At 42.0% G+C, this 25334-nt stretch overlaps 3 protein-coding genes across 3 annotated transcripts; all 3 read right to left on the bottom strand.

Moving 5' to 3' along the window:
- Positions 1-11027: 11027 nt before the first annotated feature.
- Positions 11028-13404, bottom strand: hoxd9a (homeobox D9a). The gene is made up of 2 exons (XM_034574954.1): positions 12707-13404; positions 11028-12255 (listed from the first exon to the last, which is right to left on the bottom strand). Exons 1-2 carry the CDS (start codon positions 13281-13283, stop codon positions 12011-12013), a joined length of 822 nt encoding a protein of 273 aa, XP_034430845.1. The 5' UTR covers positions 13284-13404; the 3' UTR covers positions 11028-12010.
- A 1637-nt stretch (positions 13405-15041) lies between these two features.
- Positions 15042-17684, bottom strand: hoxd10a (homeobox D10a). Its single transcript, XM_034574122.1, has 2 exons — positions 16553-17684; positions 15042-15793 (listed from the first exon to the last, which is right to left on the bottom strand). Exons 1-2 carry the CDS (start codon positions 17322-17324, stop codon positions 15519-15521), a joined length of 1047 nt encoding a protein of 348 aa, XP_034430013.1. The 5' UTR covers positions 17325-17684; the 3' UTR covers positions 15042-15518.
- Positions 17685-20680: 2996 nt separating this feature from the next.
- hoxd11a (homeobox D11a) lies at positions 20681-22526 on the bottom strand. Its single transcript, XM_034574156.1, has 2 exons — positions 21911-22526; positions 20681-21299 (listed from the first exon to the last, which is right to left on the bottom strand). Exons 1-2 carry the CDS (start codon positions 22524-22526, stop codon positions 21064-21066), a joined length of 852 nt encoding a protein of 283 aa, XP_034430047.1. The 3' UTR covers positions 20681-21063.
- Between the last annotated feature and the right edge of the window lie 2808 nt (positions 22527-25334).

The following is a 25334-nucleotide window of genomic DNA, read 5'->3' as shown; positions in this document are numbered from 1 at the left end:
AAACACAGAAATGAGGTTGCATAAGGAAATAAGAGGCAAGCATCACAACCAAGTGGCTAGAACACCCACTGAATAAGTCTTATTATGGGTTATAATATAATCTGTGTCACTTTGTCTCAATGAATCACCCATTTACTTAAATTTCTGCTGATTTCCTTTTGGTGCATTTCTCCAGCACAAGCCTCTCCTTCTCTTTCACTTTCTGGGTTGTTGCATCGAAACTTAGTCAGACAGTGGCTTCAAAAAGTCCTGTCAGTCACAGCTACTCCAAGAAACAAGTAAAACAGGACCTCAGGGCACAGCTGACCGGGCCACCCCTGTCATTTTCAGCTGTAAAACGTCAAGAGACAAAAACCACACTTAACGAAAATATGAGCCTGTAAACTGCAGGTCAACCCAAGTTTATGTGCAGTGCAGTGGCTCTCCTTCAAACTCCAAATTCACGGTAAAGAAGAAGAAAATAAGGAGAATATAAACCAGTTCCCAGCTCAGAATCAAATGTATAAACTCATATGTCCAGTAAGAGATCGGTGGTGTAAACACATCAGCAGATATCAGGCTCATAAAGCAGAGTGTTTATCACCAGTGGCCAAAAGATGGGGCCAGAGGCCACCGAGGTCAAACCGAGTCATTTACAAAGTTATCAAGAAACTTCGATTATGTCTCGGCCCCGCTGACAGCTCAAAGGGTGCAAAAGTTTACCAACTCCTCGCCAGCCATTAACCAAACCACCGTGGCGACAACATACTGCAAAAAATCATCTTTTACAAATAGATGGAGGCTGGGAACGATTGAAACTGGGCTTTTGTATTTAAAATACCCTCGTAAAAAGGGATCCACACACAAATATATTCTAATGATTTAATTCCAACTAAATGTGTTTATCAGGAAAAAATATAATTTGAGAGATTTTGCTTCAATTGTGAAATGTAAATAATCCGCCCAAAATCAGTTTTTAGGATTTATAGGAGCTGCATTACGCATTGAGTTAGTTACGGTCAGATTTAATTAATTCGATTATATTTCTGATTTGAATGTGAGGCAAAATGAAACTCTGGCTAAATGGCACTTCTGTGAAGGTTTGAAGAAAATTTGAGCCAAACATAAAAGTTTCCTTCTTTAACAAGAAGAAATAAACAAAAAGGAACATTTTTACGAGCTGGTTATTTACTGGAATATGTTGTAAGTTGTTTTGACTACGATTTAATATTCTCACTTTATTGACATATATCACGCCCTAAAATTCCAAGTTTAAAGTTATATCACAGGTCCCTAGAGAGTGAGAATAAAACAAGGAAGAAACGCGAGAGGTCAACTTTTTATCCTGACGCAGCTTGGGGCTGTAAACTCCTCTTTAAACTCCACGAAAACCATAAAACATTCGTTCCAACCGCAGTTAAAAGCCTTGTAATAATCATCTATTTAAAAATAGATATTCGTCGTTCGTGCACTTCGCATTTCGGTGTTTGTGAGACAGGCTGACCTGTCTTTCACCTTGCCCCTGCCAGTCCTGCAGACGGGTCAAAGCCGAGAATCCCAACAAAAGAAAGATAAAGTCAGCGTTTCCTGGAGCAGCTCCACTTCAACGAAAAAGCCTCAAAGCTCCAGCTGGACTCCTTCACTTTTACACAGTTTTTAAAAGCAGAAATACAGCCTCGTGTGATTGTGTGTCAGCGGCATGAAGCATGAGGCCTGTTTAATCTAATTTTAGGGATAAGCAGGCCTCATATGAAGCCTTTTTTCTGACTGACAATAATAAAAGAATAAAGCTTAAATACTCCAAATAAACCCATTTAATCATTAGAGTGGATCTCCAACCAGGAGAGGCGCAAATTAATAACTTAAAGGCCTATAATTGAAATGGATTAGGCCTGTAGTGACGATGATATTGAGAACATTTTAAAATGGCTTTATATTTATAAGCTAGTGCAGGTTTTTTTGCAGGTTTTTCGTGATTCATAAATTCCAGTGTGGTTATAACTGAAGCTCATTGAAACGAATTCAGATTTTCCTTAGAATTATAACAAAAGAACATATTAATAATAGAAAATAGAGTCATTTTAATTTAATTTTATCAATAAAATCAAGCAACATTTTCTAAAAAGATGAGCCCTATAGTGACGATATAATAAATAAGCAAATAAGAAGCCCGGTGGTGCACAATAACAAAATCATGTGACTTCAACAACATCCAGCAAAAAAAAAAAGCCACCGATTGGATCATGGTGGAAAAAACATGTTTTAAACGCGAAACACGGTCACACAGTTACACGCAGCTTCTCATAGAGCAGCACAACATTTTGCTGTGAGACCATCCTGCGCTCGCACTGTTGCAGCATTGACAGTAAAAGCAGCACTGATGACATCACACACGCCCATAGCACACCACGAGCACGACGATAAAACGCAGCTTACCGCAGAGACCGCAACGCATGGCGCACCAACAAAACGCATCCACGCAGCCAGGAGCAGGAAGAAGAAGAAGAAGAAGAGGAGGAGGATTCCGGCCGCCACCGCCGCTGCTGCCAAGTCCAGCTCTATTCCAACCCATCTGCAGGCTCCCTACTAATACACAATGAGAATTATATTTTGGCTTGTCAAGTCTCAGGCCATAAAACAAACTTTAATGGCGTCACGTGTTTCCTCGCAGCCATTCACGGCGGCGCGCTGGCCCATAAATAACCCTCAAAGTTGCACTTACTCAATAACGCCGATTACACTGATGTGCGCCGAGGAAAAGTCGTGGAAATGAGGAAGCCGAGGGGCTGCAGGGGCTGTCATTGCACACAGGGGGAACAACGGTGCACTAGGATTCAAATTAGAAGTAGTTTTAATATCATTTCGAGTATTTTATCTCATTTGGATTGAAGTAATTAGCACGTTGCAGGCAGAAAAAGCCTCATATCTTCATCTGCTCATTCACACTCATAATCGTTTTGTCTATGATCTCATCTCGAACTGTTCCAACTTTAGAAAAACAAAACATTTCCTTTGTGGCACGTATTTACTTAAGTGATGTCACCGCTGCAATTTGACCTCCAAAGTAAAACACAAACATTCAACGTGCGTCACTGACTCGTGCCAAAATACACGTCTCCCCCTCAGTGAACCTGCCACAACAAGACTGATGTCACTCATCCTCCCGGGCCAATCCCAGAGCGCCGTGCACGTTAGCCCCTCCCTTTCCTGTGCAAGCTGCACACTGAGCTGCATGATGGGGTTCAATGTTTGGATGCTCGCCACTGTGAGGCAGGTATTAAGATGAATGGGAGGGTTGGAAATCAGAGTTGTTTCTCAGGAGATTCATCTTGGGTACAAGCCCCATCATCGCCTCCTGGGTGTTTGAGCAGCATCATTCCTGGTGTATCTGTGATTTAATGGCTTGTAGGAAATGTCACGTCCACCAGCTCTCTTCATAAATATGGTTTATGTTCTTTAACATCAGCTTCCTCTTCATCAGGAGGAAGATGTCAGAGTATAAGATCTCAAGAATCTGTGTCACAATGTGGAATCTTGTCTGTGCAACCTCTTGAAATTGTCCCAGTCTCCTATATGTGCTGTCTGTGTTAGAATAATGCAATAAACAGTTGTTTTCCTTTTGACTGTGGCAACAGGAAACCACCTCTCAACGCTCAAACACAGAAATAACCCAGATGCATTCATACATATTCACAATGGCTGATCCCACTGAGATTCACCAACACAATTCCTCATTCAGCTGCAACTACAGTCTGAAACAAACTCACACCAATTCTCCAAAGCCCGCTTTCAAACGTGAACCACATCACATGACCACGCGTATCAGCCAATCACAGCGCTCAGGAGGCTGCCAGGAAAGGACTGCAGGGTGGGCGCAGAGAGGCTGAACGTTGGGCAACAGCGCCTTCTGCTGGAATTTTAACGACCCCCCCCCCCTTCTCCACTGTAAAAAATGTCCATGTGTCCACACGAGCTATTAAAAGAAACGATATCATTTCATGAAGCTGCTGGTGCAGATGCTCAAAGAGGAAGAAGGAAGTGATATAAGCTTTCAGATATTCTAATTCTATTCAAACTTATAATATTTGTTCAATTAAGTAGGGATTTTAAAGCAAGTGAGTTGCTGTTATTTGACTCAACATTTGGGTATATTTTAATTCAAGAAAGAAGAGAAAATCATCTCCCAGCCTTTTTGAAAGATTATCTTTGTTTATTTCTAAAATCTGAGGTTGCAAATTTCAGTAATATTTGAAAATGTAGAGAGAATAAGTAACTGATTTCCACCGGTAGGCTACTTGAGAATATTCTGCAATGTAGGCTAAATGTTAATACTCGTTATTTAGCAGATAAAGCAAGAATAAACTCGTTTGTGAAGATGGTTATTAAGTTAAACAAAATATATATCAGTAAATCAATCAGTGCAATAATTGGATTATATGACTGGAACAAAGAATAAATAAAGAATACATTCTGTTAAAAGAAAATAATAGTTCTTGTATCTTTTAGGTTTCAAATATGTAAAACATGTTTAGAAAGGCTCTCACTGTGTCACAATAAAACAAAAGAGCCTAAAATAAATGTGAATGGATTTGAATGAAGGATGAAACCACGTCCATACATGGAAACTGCTCTCTGTTAAAATGTGCACACGCAGGCCCTGTGGTCGGACATTGATCTACATAATCACATAACAAACAGAGACAATATAAGCTATATATACAGCTCCAGATTCACCACTGCAAACTGAATGCTTTCTTATTTCCTCAGCTTTGCACTGGAGCCTTCTCTCTTCCACAGAGTCCATTTTGCCGCATTGCAGCAAGGCTGTAAATACTTTCGCAGCTGCCTGTCAGCCAGCGGTGAAATACTGTCTTTGTTCAGTTGGCCCCCATCTCCAGGCAGCTGAACGCAGCAGCTATGAAAACTGAGCCTCTTCTGCCTGCAGACCTGCATGTGTGCAATATGCAGCAACGCCGATTTGTTCTGTGGCGATTGTAGTGCGGTGTTTTTCTGGCAAGTGGAACGAGTGTGCGCAGATAAAGTGGGTTCAGGGGATGGATGCAGATTTCCCGGTGGCTGAGGAAACGCGAGATCATACAAGTGAGGGGCTCAGTGTCAAATAGCAGAGGGGAAATGAGGGAAAAGGCTCGTTGACAAAGATTCAAAACGAAAACTAAGAGTGAATTAAATACTAGGAGCTCTTAATAAGTGGGGGAAATACTGCAATGACCAATCAGCAATGTCTCCAAATTGAAGCGACATGACAGCAAAAATTGTCAACACATTTCCAAAAATATTTACAAGTGAATCCATTTAAAATCCAGCATTTGAAAAACATTAATTTCTTAGTTATTCGTGTAGCATAAAAGCTGTAAGACATATTTCAATCATCGCTAAAACAAATCCCCAAACATTTCCCACGTCTAAATCATTAAACACCATTTATTCCAGCACACCTACAAACACGTGAATTCGCCAAATTACCGGCGAGCTGCATATGACCCTTCAGCTAATTTACATGACTAATGAAACAGGAAGCTGTCAAACTTCACATGCACATGTAAAGAAAAGCTGATTTCACACGCATGCAAATCTTACCTATAACCAGGAGGTAATCCATGTTCATTCTGGGAGTTTTACCTATGCGCTGCATTAGGATGTTTTTTTTCTGGAAAAGCCAGGGTGGCTTTTGCTGCTGCTGCTGCTGCTGTTGTTTGTAAACGACGAGGTGAGACAAGGAGAAAGTTGAAACGCTCCTCTTGTCATCCAGGAGAAAGAGGCTGCTCTTGTGCCGCAGATAACAGCAGACCGGACGTTGATGAAACGAAAGAATGGGAATTTTTCTTTTTTCTTTTTCTTTTTTAAATAAGAAAGCCGACCGTGGCGCATCGGTTTGAGCAGCATAGACGCAGAATGCAGTGGGAAAAAGAATCGCCTGGGAAATCAGGAAAAGAGCCATGAAGACGTTTGCCTCTCACACATGACCAGTGGCATCCAATGACAGGCGATGGAGGCACATAAAAAGGTCTATTACCAAGTTGTAAATTGTCCTCTCACAAAAAGGAATTTCGACTGCAGCAATGCTCCCCATCTTTGCGCATAATGGCTGAAGCCCCTCCATGTCCTCTAGAAAAAGACACACACACACAATAAGGTCGCCCCACTATTTTGTTTTCTGTTTCTATTGGGCAACTCCACCGTTAAATGTTAGGCTCCATCTGAAAACACACTTCTTAGCCTTAAAATGTTTAAGCTGCAACATAGAGCAAATGTTGTGGGATAACAGAAAAAACGTACTTTGAATTGATCCACTATTTGGAAAAAAGAATAGTACAATGTCTGCTTGGTTCAAAATGAAGGACAACCTATTTCTGTTTAAAGTTTGATAATGTGTTTTAATAAGACACATTTTACGCGTAATTATAAATCATTCTGCGTTGAATGGAATCCTTTACGCACCAACGAGGAACAACGAGATTGGGTGTTTTTCTTCTTTTTGGCTTTTTCCAGTATAGAGGCCTGTGCACACAATGACACATTATAAAAGCAGTGGGCTTATTTTTCTTATAACCAACACTGTTGCAGTTTAAATAAAGGGTCAACTTAGAATACATATTTATTTATATTTTGACGCTGGCCTCCATCTTGACGCACAGCTATTGTTCTAGTTCCTTATGCGTCTCTACGAAATCTTCTTCCCACACAAGATATGTGGGCTACATTATTAATGCATATGATTTTATTTTATTTTTTCCTCCTTCGACCCTCAACATTGAAAGGCCAATTGCTGCAAGTGCAATATTGTGTGTATGAATATTTGTGCAGCAAAAAGGAATTTGTTCCATTTCATTCTCGGTCATCTGGTGGCATGCCAGAGTCAGCATGTGCGATTTATAGTCAGGCTCTGTCTCTGGTTTCCTGTCTTATAGTGTGAGTGTGTGTGTGTGTGTGTGTGTGTGTGTGTGTGTGTGTGTGTGTGTGTGTGTGTGTGTGTGTGTGTGTGTGTGTGTGCGTGTGTGTGTTTGTGTGTGTGTGTGGGTGGGTGTTGAGCGCAATGGCGATGCAAGAGATCAGGATTTGTTGCATTACACGACTATGACAGTATGGTAACACTATAGTCCAGTATAATCTATGTGGATTAGATGGTTCTATCGGAGAAAAAGAGAATCTGGATTAACGTCGCTTTAGTCTCGGTGCAAAGATACGGGACTATTTTATCTGCTCATTCTTCTGTCGTGATGTTACCGCCTTTTTTATTGGACATCACAGATGGAAAGAGAGTGGCCACGTTGCACTGAGAAAGAACGCTGCTGTGGCTCCTTAATAAAATGCGCATAAAAAAGTATGAGAGACACAAACCAAAGAAACCAATCAGTGGCATTAGATTATGGAAAAATAAATAGCGTTTAGAAAATGAGATAAATTAAATTCTATGATTTATTAATAATGTACACGTGGTGCACGTATGGGCCTTTTAAAAATGCAAGGCACAAACTTTATTATGGGGCCTTGGTGTGATTAAAAAGGAAGTTATAAGTTGGTAGCGCGCGCGCGCGTGTGTGTGGGTGTGTGTGTGTGTGTGTGCTGCAGCTGTGTGTGTGTGTGTGTGTGTGATCTATATCGCACACAGCTGCAGCAGTGTTACCTCGTAACGTTAATAAATATGTGGCAACCACAGGCTCAGCACGTCCCAAGGCTGCAGGCCCCCGTGTCTTCATATTCTGTTCTTTAGTCTCTTCTCCCACTGTATAGTCCCGTTTATCCACTTTAACAAGATAAGGCCAAATAAGACCCTTTTTTATACTAGTTATGTTAATAAAGCCAAACATCCAAGATAATCAAACTGGCTAAATCAACCTTTCCCCGTGCGTAATTTGAATCGTCGTCTCCAAATATAGGAAATGTTTAAAAGACATTATTTTATTATTAAATGAAAATGTGAATGAACTTAGAAATTGGACACGTGCTCACAAGCAGAGTCTAACAGGACAGTGTACGGTGAATTTATGGTTAATGTGACATTATGTTGTGATGGGCTCAGATGTTCTGGTTTACTGAGATCACAGGGCTCTTATTGTGCTTTCTGTGCGGCCTGATTCCTCTGAAGTCCACCCCGAGGCTACAGCTCGATTGTGATTGCGTTTTTCTTTCTCCATTCTTGTCATTTTTCCTCCCAATGATGTTAGTTGCACTGATAATGTAATTACAACGATGTGTGTGCATTGATGCTTTACTGTAGTTCCTGGAACAAATACAGTATTGTTGCTTTCATTGTGAATAAAAAGGAATCGCAAACTAATGGGCGAGTCAAAACTCGCTTATGCTCATCTTGGTGAGTCTAACACCAGTAGTGGTTTGGATCAAAGCCACAACATTGATATTTGTTAGATTGTATCTCTTCTGTAAGAAACCGAAACCTGTCAGTGTTTTCCCGAGGCATCGTGTTGCACTTTCTTCCATCTCATCGCCCACAAAACCAGAATATTAGAGCCGCTTCAATATCTCAATCTGTTGCTTTGTTAAACTTCAATTTATTATTACGGCAGCAACTGGTTTACTGGAAAAGGAGAAGAATTAGAAACGGTGCATTAGTGGATTTTAAAGTTTAAAACTGTGACTGAAAAAAATGCGCCAGGAATTTTTATGTTGCAATGAGAATAGATACAATTTGATATGCATATTAAAACAGTAGCATGTGCACATTAACATCTAGTGTGGTAATTAGGAGCCAAAGCAAAGTCCTATATCATCTGGTGGTGTTTTTTGTTGTTTTTTACGATTAAACATTTTTTTTCTTGTGTGGCTTTAAAACTATGCAACATTTAACAGTGCTCTAGAAAAGCTCAACATTATAAGGGAGGGATGGGATTGTGCTCCAAATCCGTGACGCACGATCTGCTCATGTTCACAGCCACGACATCTTGGCCTATGCAGCCCTGACCGAAATAACGCTGCACCACAAGTCTGTGGATGTGTAGCGACAAACAGGGAGTAGCGTGAACGCAGCTGATGGTGAGAGTGAAATAACTGACCTCGCCCGTGACCTGTAAAGTCAAGAGACACATGACTATGTAGCCTTCAACAGTACAGCGAGGACGACTGCATGGAATTCTCTCTGCGCATGCCCATATACTGTTTAATCCAGTTATTGTGTGCGTAAAAACCGTGCGTAATCGTGTAGCCACACGTATTTTTTCTATTCAAAAAAAGGCGTAGAACGTCGTCACTCTGGGACAAGGTCTCCAGCAATAAAAGTCAGCAGTCGACTTAATTATAGGCCGCAGTGTTTATCATCAAATATCGCATCAAGGCGCAAATAATCGATTCAGCAGTTTCTCTGATTGCTTCAATATTGTTGCATCTATCCGCGCGCTGCCAATGGCTGTCATTGTCTGGATGCTTGAAACAACTGGTGACCTCGTGACAATCATCGCTTCCAGTGGCGGCGACGACTGAAGACACGTTCCCTCTAACTCCTCGGGACACAGAGTGGTGCAGTGTATGTGGACACATAAGAGGAGACAGAGAAGCAGCGTATAAACGGAGCGGCGTGTGATATAAGAGTCATGTGGTGTGTGAAGCGCGTATACTTCCGCTGAAAGTCAGCCACATGTACAGTGAACGCCTCATGTGAAACTTGACGGTATCAGATAATGGAGATCAGAAGACTCCAGAGGCCTGAAGAGGGTTTTGTGGGTCAAACTTCAATCAACCCTACTTTTAATTACTCTGGAACTAAGAGTATGTTCTTTTACGCATGCAGTGCTTTTAAAAATGGAGGAGGCTGCACCAGTTGGAAAACAGGAACATATCTATAGGCTATTTCCTTCCCAAGGCCCAGTATAGCACCACCTCTGTGCTCACCATATCTACAGCACGAAAAAAAAAAATAGGATCCACAGTGCTTCAGCGTTTTGTGTGTGTGGCCCTGATAAAAACCAGTGGCTGCGCATGAGTCGCTGTGACGTTTGGTAACATGAAATACGAGTCTGCCATCAGTATTTTCATTAGGCCAGGATTAATATAGAAAGACAACAGGAGATTTACTGTGCTGCGGACTTTCAAAAATAATAAATCAGTGGGGTTGAGTTGAGAAGAGGATATGGACTTTGCAAGGAAATTAATGTAAATGGTGATAAACAGAGGCTGCTCCTGTAACTTTTCTTCCCCCTTTTCCATATGGATTAAAATGACAAAGTGCTGAAATGGGACCTCGGCATATTTTAACAACTACATTAGGAGCTGATAGGAGCGATTAATAAACACAAATTTGGAGTTTTAGGTTTTTAAAAGAAGCTTGAAGATTCTTTTTTAGCAGCTTTCAAATCTACTTCCATGGACTTTTTAGAGAATCACCTCCAAAATGAATCAATATTATTATACCAATAGAGATATACAGGACAAGTTTGTTTACTGTTTTATATATATATGAATGAATCTGTAAATGGGTTACATGAGGTGTGGTGTAAATGTCTGCATGTTCCAGCTGTGAATACACTGCTGGGACTGGGACTAAAAGATCAACATCGCCCTCTAGCGATACCAGTATCCCATGCAGACCCGTGTTCCAACGTAAAGGTTGTACACGTTGTAGCCTATTTTAAAACTATCTATTTAAAAAAATCTATTTATCTATTTATCGTGGAAATGTTGCAGTTGAACGTTTCAATATTTTTCAGCAATAATATTAATAAATATTGTTGTTACACTCCATTTGAGGTAAACACTTGGACACACCACATTTTTAAATCAGAAGAAATTCACCACTGCCTCACACACCAGTCAAAGTTAAGTTTTTTTCTTTCCCATCGGTGGGAAGTGGAGTTGATGAATAAACGTGACCATTACGGTGGATGGGTGGGGGGTTGATTTCCTCTGAAACAATTCATCGAACAGACACCCTGTGGAAAAAGTATCCACATTCTGTTTGTCAGCAACAGACGCAAACGCCTCGGAAAAAGAAGAGAAAAGACTAGTTTCAAAGGAGGCGGTGTAATTACTGGCCATAAACTCATTTAGCCCAGACGTCTAGCCATTTCTATCGCTTTATTGGACCACGTCTCTTCCTGCTTTAAAGCAATTCTTCGTACAAGTTGAACAATAAATTGGAAATGCGCCGCGACACCTCTCCCATGTCGTAAACACTTTACTACTTGTGTTTTCTACCGTTCAAATCCAACATTTAGAAAAAAGTGGAATTTAACAAAGGCTAGTGCCGAATTTAAGCTTTTTTGGAATTGAAAAATGGATCAATTTTGTTTGGCTGCAAATAAGGAAATCGAGTGATTCCGCATGGTTAAATTGTGCGTTATATTATTTGCCTGCAAGACATTGTTTCTGGAGTCAAGCAGCGTTCTGTGCAAACAAGGCCTCAGGGACCAATGTTTTGGTTTATAAAGAAATCAAATAAAATAGGTCACAAAATAGCAGCAGCACGCAGGAAATAAAAGTAGTTAAATGTGTTAATTAAAGGGAAACATGTTCAATAGACGTATATATATTTAAAATGAAATGTAGAGTTTGCTTTCCCTTGTTTTAAGAAGGTTTTTCAGAAGGCAACGCAGGCGCAATATTCCCCCACAGTTTGCGTATGGTGTGCGTCCTGAGACAAACAGCAGTCAAAAGTAGTTTAGCTGTGAAAGTGTTTTATATATACACAACTCCAAATTCTTAACAACTATAAAAGCAATACACATATAGGCACGTTTCCTACGTGGGAGAAATGGGGGCTGCTCCACAATCAGCAGTTTGTGATTGTGTGGAAAATGGTAAAAACCGAAAACTTCCAAGTGGCTGAAGTCTCTGATGAGGGATCCTGTCTGTGGCAGTCTCACCGGGACAGACTCCTGCGCGTTGGGCTTAAAAGTAGTGACACTCACACTCAATATGTTGCTAAAAGAAGGTCTAAAAGATTGCCAACCGAGGCTCCTACCAAAAAAGAAATGTAATGGTTCAGATGGCTTCAGTTGGTACAAACATGGAAACGTGTGAAATGGCAGCAGCAGCAGCAGCAGCAGCAGCAGCAGGGGACTCATAGCAGATCCTTGCCGCCCCTCTCCCTGTTCATCTTCTTCATTTTCATCCTCCTGTTCTGGAACCAGATCTTCACTTGTCTCTCGGTTAAACTCAGTATGCGGGCAACCTCGTAGCGCCGGTCTCTTGTCAGATACATGTTGAAGAGGAACTCCTTCTCCAGCTCTAAAGTCTGATATTTCGTGTACGGGCATCGCTTCTTTCTCGTGGAGCGTGCGTGAATCCAGTTTGCTGCAGGGTTGCCTGGTGGGGAAAAAAAGGCACACGTTGAAATTCAACTTAAATGACTTCAGTAAATGGGTTTCAAAGTGGGGTTGGGGGACATTGAATGCTAGGAGTAAAAAGCAAGATGAGAATTGTGGCTTGTGTTTTTGATAAACGATGCGTAAAGTTGACTTTTACGCGTTTTTTCCAACGAGTTCCTGTAAAAAGAAGAAAGTGAACGTTCTCTAACTCCAGCCCTCAGGTAAAATCTTATCGAAATGAAGCAGTGTATCTATTTTGGGTGTCCTGTAACATGAAAGAGGTTAGAATGCCCCTGTAATAACCCATGTAGGGTGGGTTTTTTCTCCCCTTCCCGAGCCACGGTATAGCTCGAGACACTTTTATAGGTTAGTAAAACCTCCAGTTTTACACACCCAGCGCATACAGTTCTTGGGGTTGTAAATCATTACAGGCTATTTCGTTTACTTACTTGGGTCAAGTTGTTGTTGTTTCTCCTCTTTGGGCTCGCTGTGGCTCGACAGCTCGCTGCCACTGTGCTCTTTGCTCGCCTTCTCCGGACACTCCGACGCTGCACACGCGAACTCCAGCGGCCGAGCCTCTGCCTCCAACGTGTCGCACTCCGCGGCAGCTTTGGGCGGCAGCACCTCGGGCTTTGTCCCGTACGAGCGGCTGCTGGCGTGAAATCCGGCGAACGAAACGTGGTTGGATATGGGGTCCATCCAGGAGCGGACGCCCACGTATCTCCCGTCCGACGCGGGCAGATGCGGGGACTGGTGGTGGTGGTGGTGGTGGTGCGCGTACGGATGATAAATCCCCTGCGGGTGAATCGAGGACCACGACGAGGGGAAGACGGCGGACTTTGGTGCAAAATTGCATGAGGAGAAGTCTGCGTTGTCCCCGGCACCTGACGGCCTCGGGGTCACCGGGTGTGGAGCCTGGAGAAAGCGAGCGCCGTAAACATCCTCCGGCTCCTGCCCCATGATAGCGTCCACATAGCAGTTACTGAGAGTGCCACTGGAAGACATTTTTGATCTCTTCCTACTCATATAATAAGGGTTGCACTGTTACGGGAAGCTTCCCTCTATGAACAATCATGGTATTTTTGCTTGGCCTGCATCTACAGGGATTGGTTACATGGATCACGTGGTCATATTTACCAATACAGCAAGTAAATCAATCCTGCCCTGGCTCCCTCTCGGTTTTTTTTTCTTTTTCTCGTCAGGTTTAATTTCGCTTTTCATTTCGCAAATAATAAAAAGCTCCGTCAGATGTGACTGGAGGGAGAAAACCATCGCTCAAATAAATGCAAATGATTTTTGTTCTCGTGAGCTTGAGGCTGCAGGATGTTGCAACAATACAAAAAAGGAAAAATACCCCCCCCCCCCCCCCTCCCTACGCACACACACACACAGACAGACACACACTTCTCAAAGACGGATTCCCTGCATCTCAATGTTTGAGGAAAACTCTTATAATATCGTCCCGATACCCTCAATGCCAGTAAAATGGTTTATAGACTGACGAGATCCTCGTAAAATAGATGTAATAACATGCTGTAAAATAACAGACGCCATTTCCCCTCTTTTCACACAATGCGGCTGATCCATTGTTAATATTTCGGAAAGGAAACATATTTTTCTGGGTTGCTTTAATTCTGTAAAAAGTCGAGCAGGAAATGGCAGTTGTGAAAATGATTGCATTAATTCAAAGGAAGGCAATAATGCCTTTATGTATCAATAAATGTTTTATGAGGTGCGTGTGATTATACATGCCGTCAATAAAAAAGAGACTTGAAGAGGATAAGTACATCTGTATATTGCTTCGTGAAAGGTGTAATTTAGAAGTAATGGCTTAAATTTACTTGGATTAACAAAGAAGGTAGGTTTCTGCGTGTTAGGAAGCAGATTTTTTTTTACAATCGCTCCAGAATGAAAGACATTTTTCACAATAATAGTTGCAATTTAAGTCAGAGCTGCAGCTTTATGTTATTTTATCAGGCATAAGGTGAAAATAAGTGATTATAATAAGGAGTACAATGTGGATTTTGCGGCCTGCGTCCCTCGTACAGGGAGGAAGAGGCGATTCTCATCTGTGAATTTGTGCTTGGACGTAGCTTACCCAGCCTGATGAGTCCTGTAAACAGTTAGTTTAGTTACAAACAGGCCTGCAAATAAAAGCAACTGCATATTTATTTGATTATAAGACCCCCGCCCCTTTGCGTCTGTGCTGCAGCTTTTCTGGTTCACAGAAACCGACGAGTGGAAGAGAACGGCACAAAAGGCTGCGACCTTTCTCTTGCTATTTAGAGCATTTTTTTCATTATTCATAATTTAGTTTGACAAATATCAGTCGTTTCTTCTCTGTGTATCTTAGGGGAAGTGCACTATCTTAAAAACATGTGATGGTAGATTAGTAGTTTTCTCCTTACGTCTTAAAAGTGCGTGCGTAAAGACATGTGGCACTGCGCGTAAAAGGGATAAAATCTAAAATAGTTATCTTTGCAAGAAGTTAGTGGCCAACTGTAACCCTTCAGTTAAATCAGGAACACATTAGGGACATATTGGATGCCATTTATTCACTTTGACTAGTGTACAACAGCTTGGTTTAGATATTGTATTTTTCCTTCATTTCTTCCTCCCGATCTTAAACGTTTTAAGGAAAAATAGTTCCTGCATCAAAGTGAACAGTACCGCAAATTTCCACATTGGTGCAGCAAATACTGATAAATGACAGTCGTTGGACCACAACATGAACAAAAAGAAAACAAAGATATTTGACAATCAGTTTATTGCAAGATACATGCCACAAACATGCAGTAAATTCACAGATTAACACTGTTTTTCCGCCACTTTTAAAAGGCCCATAGAAACATTTCACTACAGAGCAAATGGCTTGCACACACTGTAAAACAAATGTTGCACTATACGACAATAAATGTGCTTTCATGACTGAAATAAAAGCAACGTCTTTTCCCACACAGCTCACCACCACCACCACTACCCCGACACAATAGATTTATATCCATATACGGGCAGAGGCGAGAGGAAGAAGTGTCCAATAATTTAACAACAAAAAGTCTTACCCTGATGTGATACAATACAAAAAATAATAAATGAAACAAATAGAATACTAGATGCCACACAAAGTACTAAAATATATATAGTCACAGTTTCGCTGAAATTGAGAATGAACGTCCAATGCCACCAAAAAGCATCAAACTGAACACGAAGAGACATAGAAAATAAAAAAAACACAGCTAGAACCACTGAGAGCAGGCGAGCTCACGAAAAGGTGAGATTTGAGGTCAGTTCACGGATGCGGTTTTCCCTGTTCATCTTCTTCAGCTTCATCCTGCGGTTCTGAAACCAGATCTTGACCTGCCTGTCGGACAGGTTGACGCACCGGCTGATCTCTAGGCGGCGCTCTCGGGTCAGATACATATTGAACAGAAACTCCTTCTCCAACTCCAAGGTCTGGTACTTTGTGTAGGGGCATCTCTTCTTTCTCCCACTCTTCGCTGTTAACCAGTTGCTGGTCGGCGTAACGCTCTTGCAGTCTGTGGAGATTCACACACATTTATTCTTAGCCTCACCTGCTGCTTCACACCTCGCCTCATGGGAAATAACACACAATATAACAACGCCTTCCCAGAATAATTCATATGCAGCGGATGTTATTAGTCACGACCGTGCCACCACTAATAAAAGAGAAATGAAATCAACCCCCAACTGATCAAGGCGCACACCGGGGATTACACCTGTATACGTGCAGCTTGAAAGAGGATGATAATAAAAAACCCATTAATTGCATTAAATATTAAATATATTAACGTGTAATTAATGCAATGCTCAAAGTACTCCATTGCAAATTGAATTTCAAATACAGTGGTTTGGGATATGTGGCCAGGCTGCAGGATCCGAACTGTGCACTGTGGCTGCAAATGCACCAATTTATTAAAGAGCCTGCATTTTTAATTTACACCACAGATATGGTAATTGCTGATAGGATTGTCAGTGCAGCTTTAGAGCCTAGAAATAATGCAATAGTGCCATGCATTTCAAAGTAAAGCATGCAATATATATTTAAATAAAATTCAATGTTAGAATTTAAATGTGAGTTAAAGGAGGGGGGTCAGAGTCTGCATGCTGCACGGTAAAACCATTCTCTGCTGCCTATAACTGCAACTTGAGAAAGACTCTCATTAAACATTACGACTTTCGGGGTTGTTTGTGTTTTATACTTGGTTTTATGATGCTCGAGCCTTCTCTCAACACAGCGCCACAAAGATAAAAGCATTCACTTGCAGCCAACCCACCTTTCCCTTCCTTCTGCTGCGGCAGCTCAGGACTGGACACCGGCGCCTCCATTTCCACGGAGCAGCTCTTCTCCTCCGAGCCGGACTTTGCATCCGGACTCTCTGCGGGCACCGGGGTCCTGGAGGTCTCGGGGTCGTGCCGCAAGTCCTCACTTTTCTTCTCCACCTCTGCAAAATTGGACGACGAGGAGGACGTGGAGGAAGTGGACTGCGGTTTTGGGGTGAGCCGGCTCAGCTGCATCAGTGTTGGGTTTGGACTCGGCGGCTCATGGCAGTAGCTGTCCTGGTGCTTCCCATTCGCGTAAGTTTGGCTCAGTCTGAAATAGCCCGGCACCGGGATCTCGGGGCCGTCGACGGGACAGGACTCGGGGGCGACATTGGGATAAGAGGGGACTTCTGTCAGGCTGACTTTTTGGACTCTCTTATCGGAGTACATGCAGCAGTTACTCTCCTCCTTTATGCTCTGGGAGAAGGAACAGTTTGTCATCTGACTGGACGGCTCTATCCTGCAGGGTCGGCTCGGATCAGTCCAGTTTTCTAGTTGAGGTATGTAGGAGTGCACGTTCATGCCCATGTTTTGGTGGTTGACCTCCCCTCTCTTGCCGAAAGACGGCAGGAGTCCACAGGTTTGCATTCCGTAAGTTCCCATGTCTGAGCCGGACGGCATGTACATGTTGCTGCTGCCGGAGTAAAAGCTGTCCGTCCTGCACGCACCAAGCAAAGAGTCCACCAAGAAGGTGTTGGCCGCAGGAGAGCTACCGGGGAAGGACATTTTTGGGGGTTAAGCTCTTTGGAGGAGAGAGATGTCCTGTGGAAGCTGACATATCTAGGAAAACAATCTCCCTGCAAGTCAGGATGCCTCCCGACCACATGACGAGCCCACCAATGAGATTTGAAAATGGCCTTGAGACGCAGCCTCCTCTCTCCCCGCACTCGCTCTGCGCCGCGGATGCAGACGTGGTCAACAGCGACACCTACGACGCGGACTTGAAATTGGTCTGCACGCACAACGCGGGGGCATCGCGGGACTTTCACACACACACGCAGGCTGCTCAATAAAACTCAGGCAATTATCACGTTTGATTTGAATTGGAGGCAGACGCAGACTTTCATTTTGGATTCCGCTCAGCCATCGAGGCTCTGCAGAGTCCGTGCACAACACCCAGAGGACATTTGTATCTTTGTGTGAAAGACTAAGGATGTACATGTGTGTGCGTGCGTGCGTCTGAGTGTGTGTGTGTGTGTGTGCATGATGCCTACATGGCGCATAGGCGACAACTGCAGACTCATTGTGTATTTGTATTCATGTTAATCATTCAAATGTCCCCAAACCTACATTAACTGTCTCCAATATTTTCCCTTCAAATAAGTATTAAATTGATAACATGTTGTGCTTTAAACATACTCTCCTTATCGCAATCACTTCAGGGTTCACATTTTATTTTGCTTTATGCTCATTTGCACATATTTTTGTGGAATCTTGACGAGTTCAGTGGGAAATAAAGACAAACAGACACATTTCCTGCAACATGTCAGCGTTAGAATAAACAACCTGGACAATCCACCATTCAAACTTAAAGCTATCAGCCACTACAGGCTGTGTTTGTATGTGAAGGTCAATACTGTTTGTGAAATAAAGTCCATTGAACGCACATAGTATTGTGTCTTCGTGTTATTTGTATTATTTGCACACGCCATTCACGTCCACAGCCGCTGTTCGCATTTCGTCACAAGTTTATTTTTAGACGTTCAAATGCAAAAGTTAAAAAAAAAAAAAGAATCTGCTGAAGGTGAGTTCACATTCATGGGGACTATTTTTTGTTGTTGTTGCAGGGCTCCATTGTTTTAGTCCGCAGAAGAAGGAACATGTGTAACTTAAAGACTATAAGCTGAGAGGGGATTCAATTTAATTATAAAAAGTAAAAAAATGTGAAAGATGAGGAGCCGCAGTTATTTTTAACAAACTCTCCTGGTTTTTACCAAAATAGAATATAGTAACTTGAAATAATGATATCTTTGGCCTTGAGACAAGTTGGAAATAATCCTACGTGTTTGAGATGTGTAGACGTGTCTTAGTTGTTTCCGTGTTGGGTATTCAAAGTTGGTTCTAAATAAACATGTGCAAATCGACGACATCCCAGAATACACAAGGAAAACTCAGGCCTAATAAACTGTCTTAATTCTAATCATTAAAATGAAGCTTTAGAAAATGTATTTTCCCCAGATAGCCTTTCATATATTCGGGGATGTTAAATGGAGGAAAAGTAAACATGGCAGTGAGACTTCTGATGACACGGACATAATCTTTGCTTTAATTATCATGTTTCTTATAATGACAATTTCTTCAGAGACAACATTGGGATTTCGTACATCAAGTGACGCAGTAAAAAAATATAAAATATGGGAGTATATTATTCGTGTATAATCAACTATTAGCAATAATAATAATACAAATTATGATAAATTGCAAAGACATATACTGATGTTTAACAAAGGATACAACAAAAAAGGGTGGAAATAAAAAAAAAGCGTGAAAACTACAACAAGGTTTCTACGGAGGAGCTTTGAAAATAGAAACTACAGACGCAGACAAAAAGGCAGTTGAAACAGATTTATATAGCTGCAACGTGAATTAAAATAAAAAAGGAAACCAAGCACAGTTGTATAATTCATTTCCACCCAGAGTGCCATAATATCTGGAGCCCACAGATGTGTGTGGCCTGTGGGACTGTGCGGCCTTCAGGTACAGATCGAAGTGTGTGAGGCTCACAGGACAACGACACGAGAAGAATGATATTTCTTTTGTTTACATTGTCCTTCCTCAACACTTGAACATGACTTGGACATGTAGTTGCCATGTGTGGGAGACGCCACGTAGCGTTTGCACAAGTTAAACTGAGTGGAAAAATAATCTGGGCTACAATTAGCAGTATATGCTCTCAAAGCTCCACAGAAAATAGACCCTTTAACAGTTTGATATCAAACCAGGGGACTTTTAACCCCAAAATACAGATACTTAGGCTGCAAAAACATAATAATTATGGCTGCTGGGTGCAGTTAGAATTAAAATAAAAATGAAATCTAAATAAAACCTGCGTTGGGCGGTTTGCTCCTGGTTTTCGTGCAGGGTGTTCGGTGTTAAATTTGGCTGAACTCTGCATTTCCACTCCGAGCCAAAGTGGCAAGTCTGCCCTCATGTGGATACAGAGAGAATCAGAGTGAGATCCTCCACACAGTTGGTAATGGAATTTCACTGTGGGACATGATGACAAGCCAATTAAACGCGTAATGAAACCTCAGTTCTCCAACAGCCTTTTGGGGAGAAACTAGTAAATGAAATAAGCAATATTCCCACTCCGTTGTTATTTTTATAAAGCTCGCTGAAACAAGGAAAGTGGGTGAGGTCCAATTGTTGCTGGAGTGGAAATTATCTGGTGGCATCACGAGAACGCATTTGTACAGTGCTTAGTGATTACAGAAATATACCCTGCTGAGATATTGCGTTGAGATGAGTCCCCTACAATCACCACAGGCTCTTATTGTGGAGCGGTTTCACCTGCATTAATAAAAGAAAAAGAGGGAAACGCGCCTTTTCCCTTCATCCTCTGCGTCAAAAATCCACATTTCGTCCATTTTGAAAAACACAAGCGGATTCACACTCGGATGAATGTACTTATGTTTTTTCAAATGGCGATTCTTTAACAGAATATCTGGCAATGTGCCCACTGCTATATTTCAATTCCCCCCCCCCCCCATGGATGCCAGAATGCGCCAAATTCAGGGCGAGATGCGCAGATAGCTTATCTCCTGATTTCTCCAAAGAATCTGCAGCCTGGAGTGAAACTACTTTTGGGACAAGGAGGTGAAAAAAAACCACAGTCTTCTTGTGGTCTGGGGGTTGGGACACCAAAGTCCAATAGCCCCCTATTTAGACATTTACAGCTGCTTTTATTGTACTGTCTAGACGGTTCAAGGTTTAGTAAACAATCTAGTGTTTGTAAGGGAAGGAAATAACTGGACCAAACAGGCCTGAAGACTCCCTCCATATAATCTCACATATATGGATCATGTGACAGGTTTCGTGACTATATGATGAAACATGTTTGTGTATTTTTTTCGTGTCTACTTTATTTCACAACACAACGTACATTACATGCGTCTTTATAAATGCACATACAGTACACAAGGAAGGAGGCTACATAGTATAGGGTTTATATAAATTATTTCAAAGCACAGCTCGCGCTTTGCGGAGATATTCAATTGCCAGTAACGCGAAAAAAAAATATATGAACACAAATAAATAAATGTATTATATAGGATTGTAATGCAAAAAAAATAAACATAAAAAATATGGCATCTTGTTGGATTTTTTTCTTTAAATGCCAGAATTTTGTGGAATAAAAAAAGGATGATCAGGGTTCATATGTACAGAGGAGAGCAGTCCTTGAAAAATGTAGGTGTGTGTGTGAGTGTGTGTGTGCGTGTGTGTGAGTGTGTGTGGGTCAGATGCATCAGAATAAAGGATTCCCGGTGAAATACTGTAGGCGGTCGCGGTTGAGCTTTTTCTCCTTCATGCGTCTGTTCTGAAACCAGATCTTCACCTGTCGATCCGACAGGTTTAACATCCTGGACAGTTGCAGCCGCTTCTCCTTGTTAATGTACACGTTGAAGAAAAACTCTCGTTCAAGTTCTCGGATCTGGTATTTGGTGTAAGGGCACCTCTTCTTCCTCGACTTGGTCGATGAACCTGCAGGAAAAGTAATAAGAAAAAACATGGAAACATTGTTGAATGTCATAAAATGTTGTAAAATTGGAACTAAAGTCCACTTAACATGTTTGCAGATATAGTTATACACCAAATGGTGCAAAAAAAGGCCCCTCTGTTCCTCTGCACACACTCACACACACACTACACACACCACCACTAGAGAAATTAGCATCAAAATGAACTTATATTGCACTGGATTTTACGCATACGTGGCTGTTTGGAGATTTATTCCCCTTTAAGTGTTGCAATATCTGCACAACGCTGCCTATAAGCCAATTATATTAACTTTAATAAAAAGATGCATATTTTATTTGCAGTTCTCTGCCAATAAAAATCAATTCCACCAGCCTCTTATTGTTACTAGACGCCAGGTAACCTTTAAACCACGGATACTTGAACGTTTCCCACAGTAAATACCTTTACAAGCGTAAAGTAGATCTTATTGGGATATAAAAAGCGTTTGCATGCTTATAAAGGAGCCACATAACCGCGCACGGCCACAGCGGAGGACGCATAGCGCGGTGCAGACCCTGCTATTGTCCCTGAGTGAACACCTTGTAAGACAAAAGAGGAGGAAAAAGGCGACTTACTCTGTTGGCTGCTCTTGTCGCCGCAGTTGGAGGATGAGTCCTCGTCCACGCTCCCGCTCGGGTCCGCTTTGTCCTGCTCGAGTTTGGTCAAAGACTCGCTGTCGTCGTTGTTGTTGTTCGCCTCATCTCCGGGCGCAGCAGAGTCTGTCTTTTGTTTGGGGAGCTCCGCGCCGAGCTTCTCCGAGTTAGGGGTGTCCAGGAACTGGTCGAAGGCCTGGGGGAGCACCCCGTTGCGGCCGACACCGGTGAAGAAATTGCACGGCGAGCTGGTCCCTCCGTGGTGGCCGTACAAGGACTCGTTTTTGAAGATCACTTCCGCCCTGCTGCCCGAGGACTGGATCAAGTCCCGGTGCATTATCTCGTCCGCTGAGTAGTACGACGCGTAATTGCCCCTGTAGTGCCATTTGCTGGGATGGTCCAGTCCATAATCCCTGAAAGCGACCTCTCGAACAGGTTGGACCTGGGATATGTTGGGGGAATAGGGGAAATTGACCTGGCACGAAGTGGTCTGCGGTAGAAACGACGAGACTGAAGTGAAATCGGGCGCCGAAACGTAATAAGTGCAGCTCGGTAAATACATATTTGACGCACAGCTGCGATCATCGTATTCCGTCATATCTCTGCTTCCCTTTCCCTCTGTGCAAAAAGGGAGGAGAGGAATTGGCAGCTCGACTGTGCTAAACTTTGTCCATCTATAGCACCGCGGGCGCGTGGAAAGACCCCGCCAGGGAGAACAAATCGGAAACGTAGGCAGACCTGCAATACATCTTGATCGATTCTTGAGGTAATTGTGTCATGTGATCCAGCTAAGAAATTACCATACATAATATCAGTCATTAAAACCTGTCCGGAGAAACTCATGTGAGCGCATGCGAGAGACTTCATTGGCTCCCTGGCTGCAGAGGAAACTCCTCTCCAGCCTTCCTGCCCTATAGCTCAGGGAAGAAAAAAAGAAAATTTGTGAACCACTGCTGGAATATTTGATTTAAAGCTTCACAGCAGCACCCTCTCCATCCTGTAATGACATGTAATGACAGCCTCGCAGGCGCATTCCGCTATAGTGGCGCACTTTTGGGGAGGTGGCATGTTTGTTTGCTGCAACAGTTAGGCTGCAAACATTGGAGTTGACCTCCCTACAAGACGCAAAGCTTGAGGAGAAGGGCACCAAGGCCAATGTGTGTGAAGGCATGTGTGTGTGTGTGTGTGTGTGTGTGTGTGTGTGTGTGTGTGTGTGTGTGTGTGTGTGTGTGTGTGTGTGTGTGTGTGTGTGCCCCGCTGCTGCACGGCAACACAGTACTGCAGAACTGTGTGTACGTGTGTGTGATTCACGAGCGACTCATTAAGTCAGTTTTTATGCAAATACACTTTAGGGTTCATTGCATATAATGCACCCAGCACCGTGATGGTTGGAGGACAGTTAAATACACACGAACGAAAGAAATATTTGAATAGTAGAATAATAGATGAACACGTCTCTTCCCGACTACACCTTGGTTTAGAAGATGTGTAATAAAATCTACTCTGGTGTTTAAATAAAATAAAAAATAATTGTAAAAAGTTAGTTGCACTTATATGTTGCACTCACATGAAGCACTTGTAGTTTGTCTTTTTTGAAGCTAGTTGTACTTACATGATTCTTGCTGATCTGGGTTTGTACCCTCATGGTTGAATGCACTTATTGTAAGTCACTTTGGATAAAAGCGTCAGCTAAATGATATGTAATGTAAAGTAATGATTCATCGTCACAAGGATGACAAGGAGCTCACTTAATCAATGCACCCCCCTGCATTTGAATTCAGAATTTATATTTTGAGGCCATGTAGGATTGTTGCTATTTATTTTATTTTTTTAAGTTTGAAGCACGGTGCAAAAAAAGCTCATGCACAATAAACTAAACACTAAACAACTGCTGTGCCATTACGCATAGTGACATACTCTATTGTACAGCATGCCCTCGCCCACATGTGCCTCCAGCTTTTGCATTGGAATGCTAAGACATTTGTTGCATCGTTTTTATTTTCATTGCTTGCACCTTAACGTTGAATTGAGATGAACGCGTTTCTGGACGCAGCCAAATCCAACAATGAACGGTGTGGTCTTGCAAAGGCAGAGAAGTTGATTTTGGAGCTCACTTAAACGTATAAACTAAGTCAACTGCAAGCATGACTCACTGAGCACACCATGGCCAAGTCCAGAAACAAAATTATGCAGCTTTGACCGTCTGTGGTCCAGGTGATGTCCAACAAGAATTCACCAACAAGCCGCTGCGCCCAAACCTGTGTATTGCGCCAGAGCAGCCATGCCTGCAGTGTTTCGGCCTCCCTGCATGTCGCTGGGATAAAAGGAGGCAAAACTTCTGGTGAACGGATAAACCTCATATCTTCGACCAATGATATTGAATGAGTGAGTATGATTTAATTCCCATTCTAATTCTTTTTTTTTTAAACTACAGAAAAAGGCAGAAAAACAGTGAAATTAAAACCAAAGCACTTCATAGTTTTCACAGGCCTTAATCAGTGACCACAAAGTCGCTCGCTGTTCTAATTGTAGCTCGGTTTAACTGTGGTCAAAGACGCAGATCCTTCACTGCTTTGAGCTTGAAGGTCACACACACACACACTCTCTCTCACACACACACACACAATGTGGAAGAAGCTGTAAGGCGACTCGGTTTATTGTTATTGGGGGGTAAAATCAGCTTTGTGGTCGGCTTCTCAGTCTGAAGACCCTCACTATACTTCACGTTGAAAGCCCTCGGGCACTTAACAAAAATCCACGCACCACTGTCACACCAACAGTTATCTGCAAATTGAGGGTGAAAACTGGACATTTCCAGACAAATGCAGCGAGGAAAACCTTGCAGTGAAATCCTAAACGTCGTATGAGACTGAGTAACTTTATTTACCTGTAAAATAGACAAAGTTTAGGAGACCTGGACCTGTTGAGTGTCGCTTCTCAGTGTTTCTGCGTTGTTGCTGTTATTATTTATATTTGTTGTGAAGCAAAGAGTTTTATTTACTTTAAATTGAATTTTGAAATGTCCTAAACAATTATTATATAATATTATATTTTGCACTGTTCACTTTTGTACCTCAGAAGGACTCAAAAATGCAACGTGTTCATTAACTAAGATTAAACGTATCCTCCAAGACTGCACAAAAATCCACAATAGAGAATTTGCTTTGGTTTACTCACTTTAATATTTCACATTTGTAATTATTCTGCACTGCATAGGCTACTATTTTGAACTTAAAAAGTCTAAATCATCTTGTTGCTGTGCCGTGCGTAATCTTCACTTTAATGCTTTTATTTACCAAATCCAAGCAAGATGCTACTTTAAAACCGTTCACATTCATGAGTAAAAATGTATACTATGTAAAATACTCCTCATAACCTTACAAAGAAATAACATTATGCCAATATT

Source organism: Hippoglossus hippoglossus, chromosome 21, assembly GCF_009819705.1.
Source record: "Hippoglossus hippoglossus isolate fHipHip1 chromosome 21, fHipHip1.pri, whole genome shotgun sequence".
Classification (NCBI taxonomy): domain Eukaryota; kingdom Metazoa; phylum Chordata; class Actinopteri; order Pleuronectiformes; family Pleuronectidae; genus Hippoglossus; species Hippoglossus hippoglossus.
Note: the sequence above shows the minus strand (reverse complement) of the source record. Positions and strands in the feature narration are given on the sequence as shown.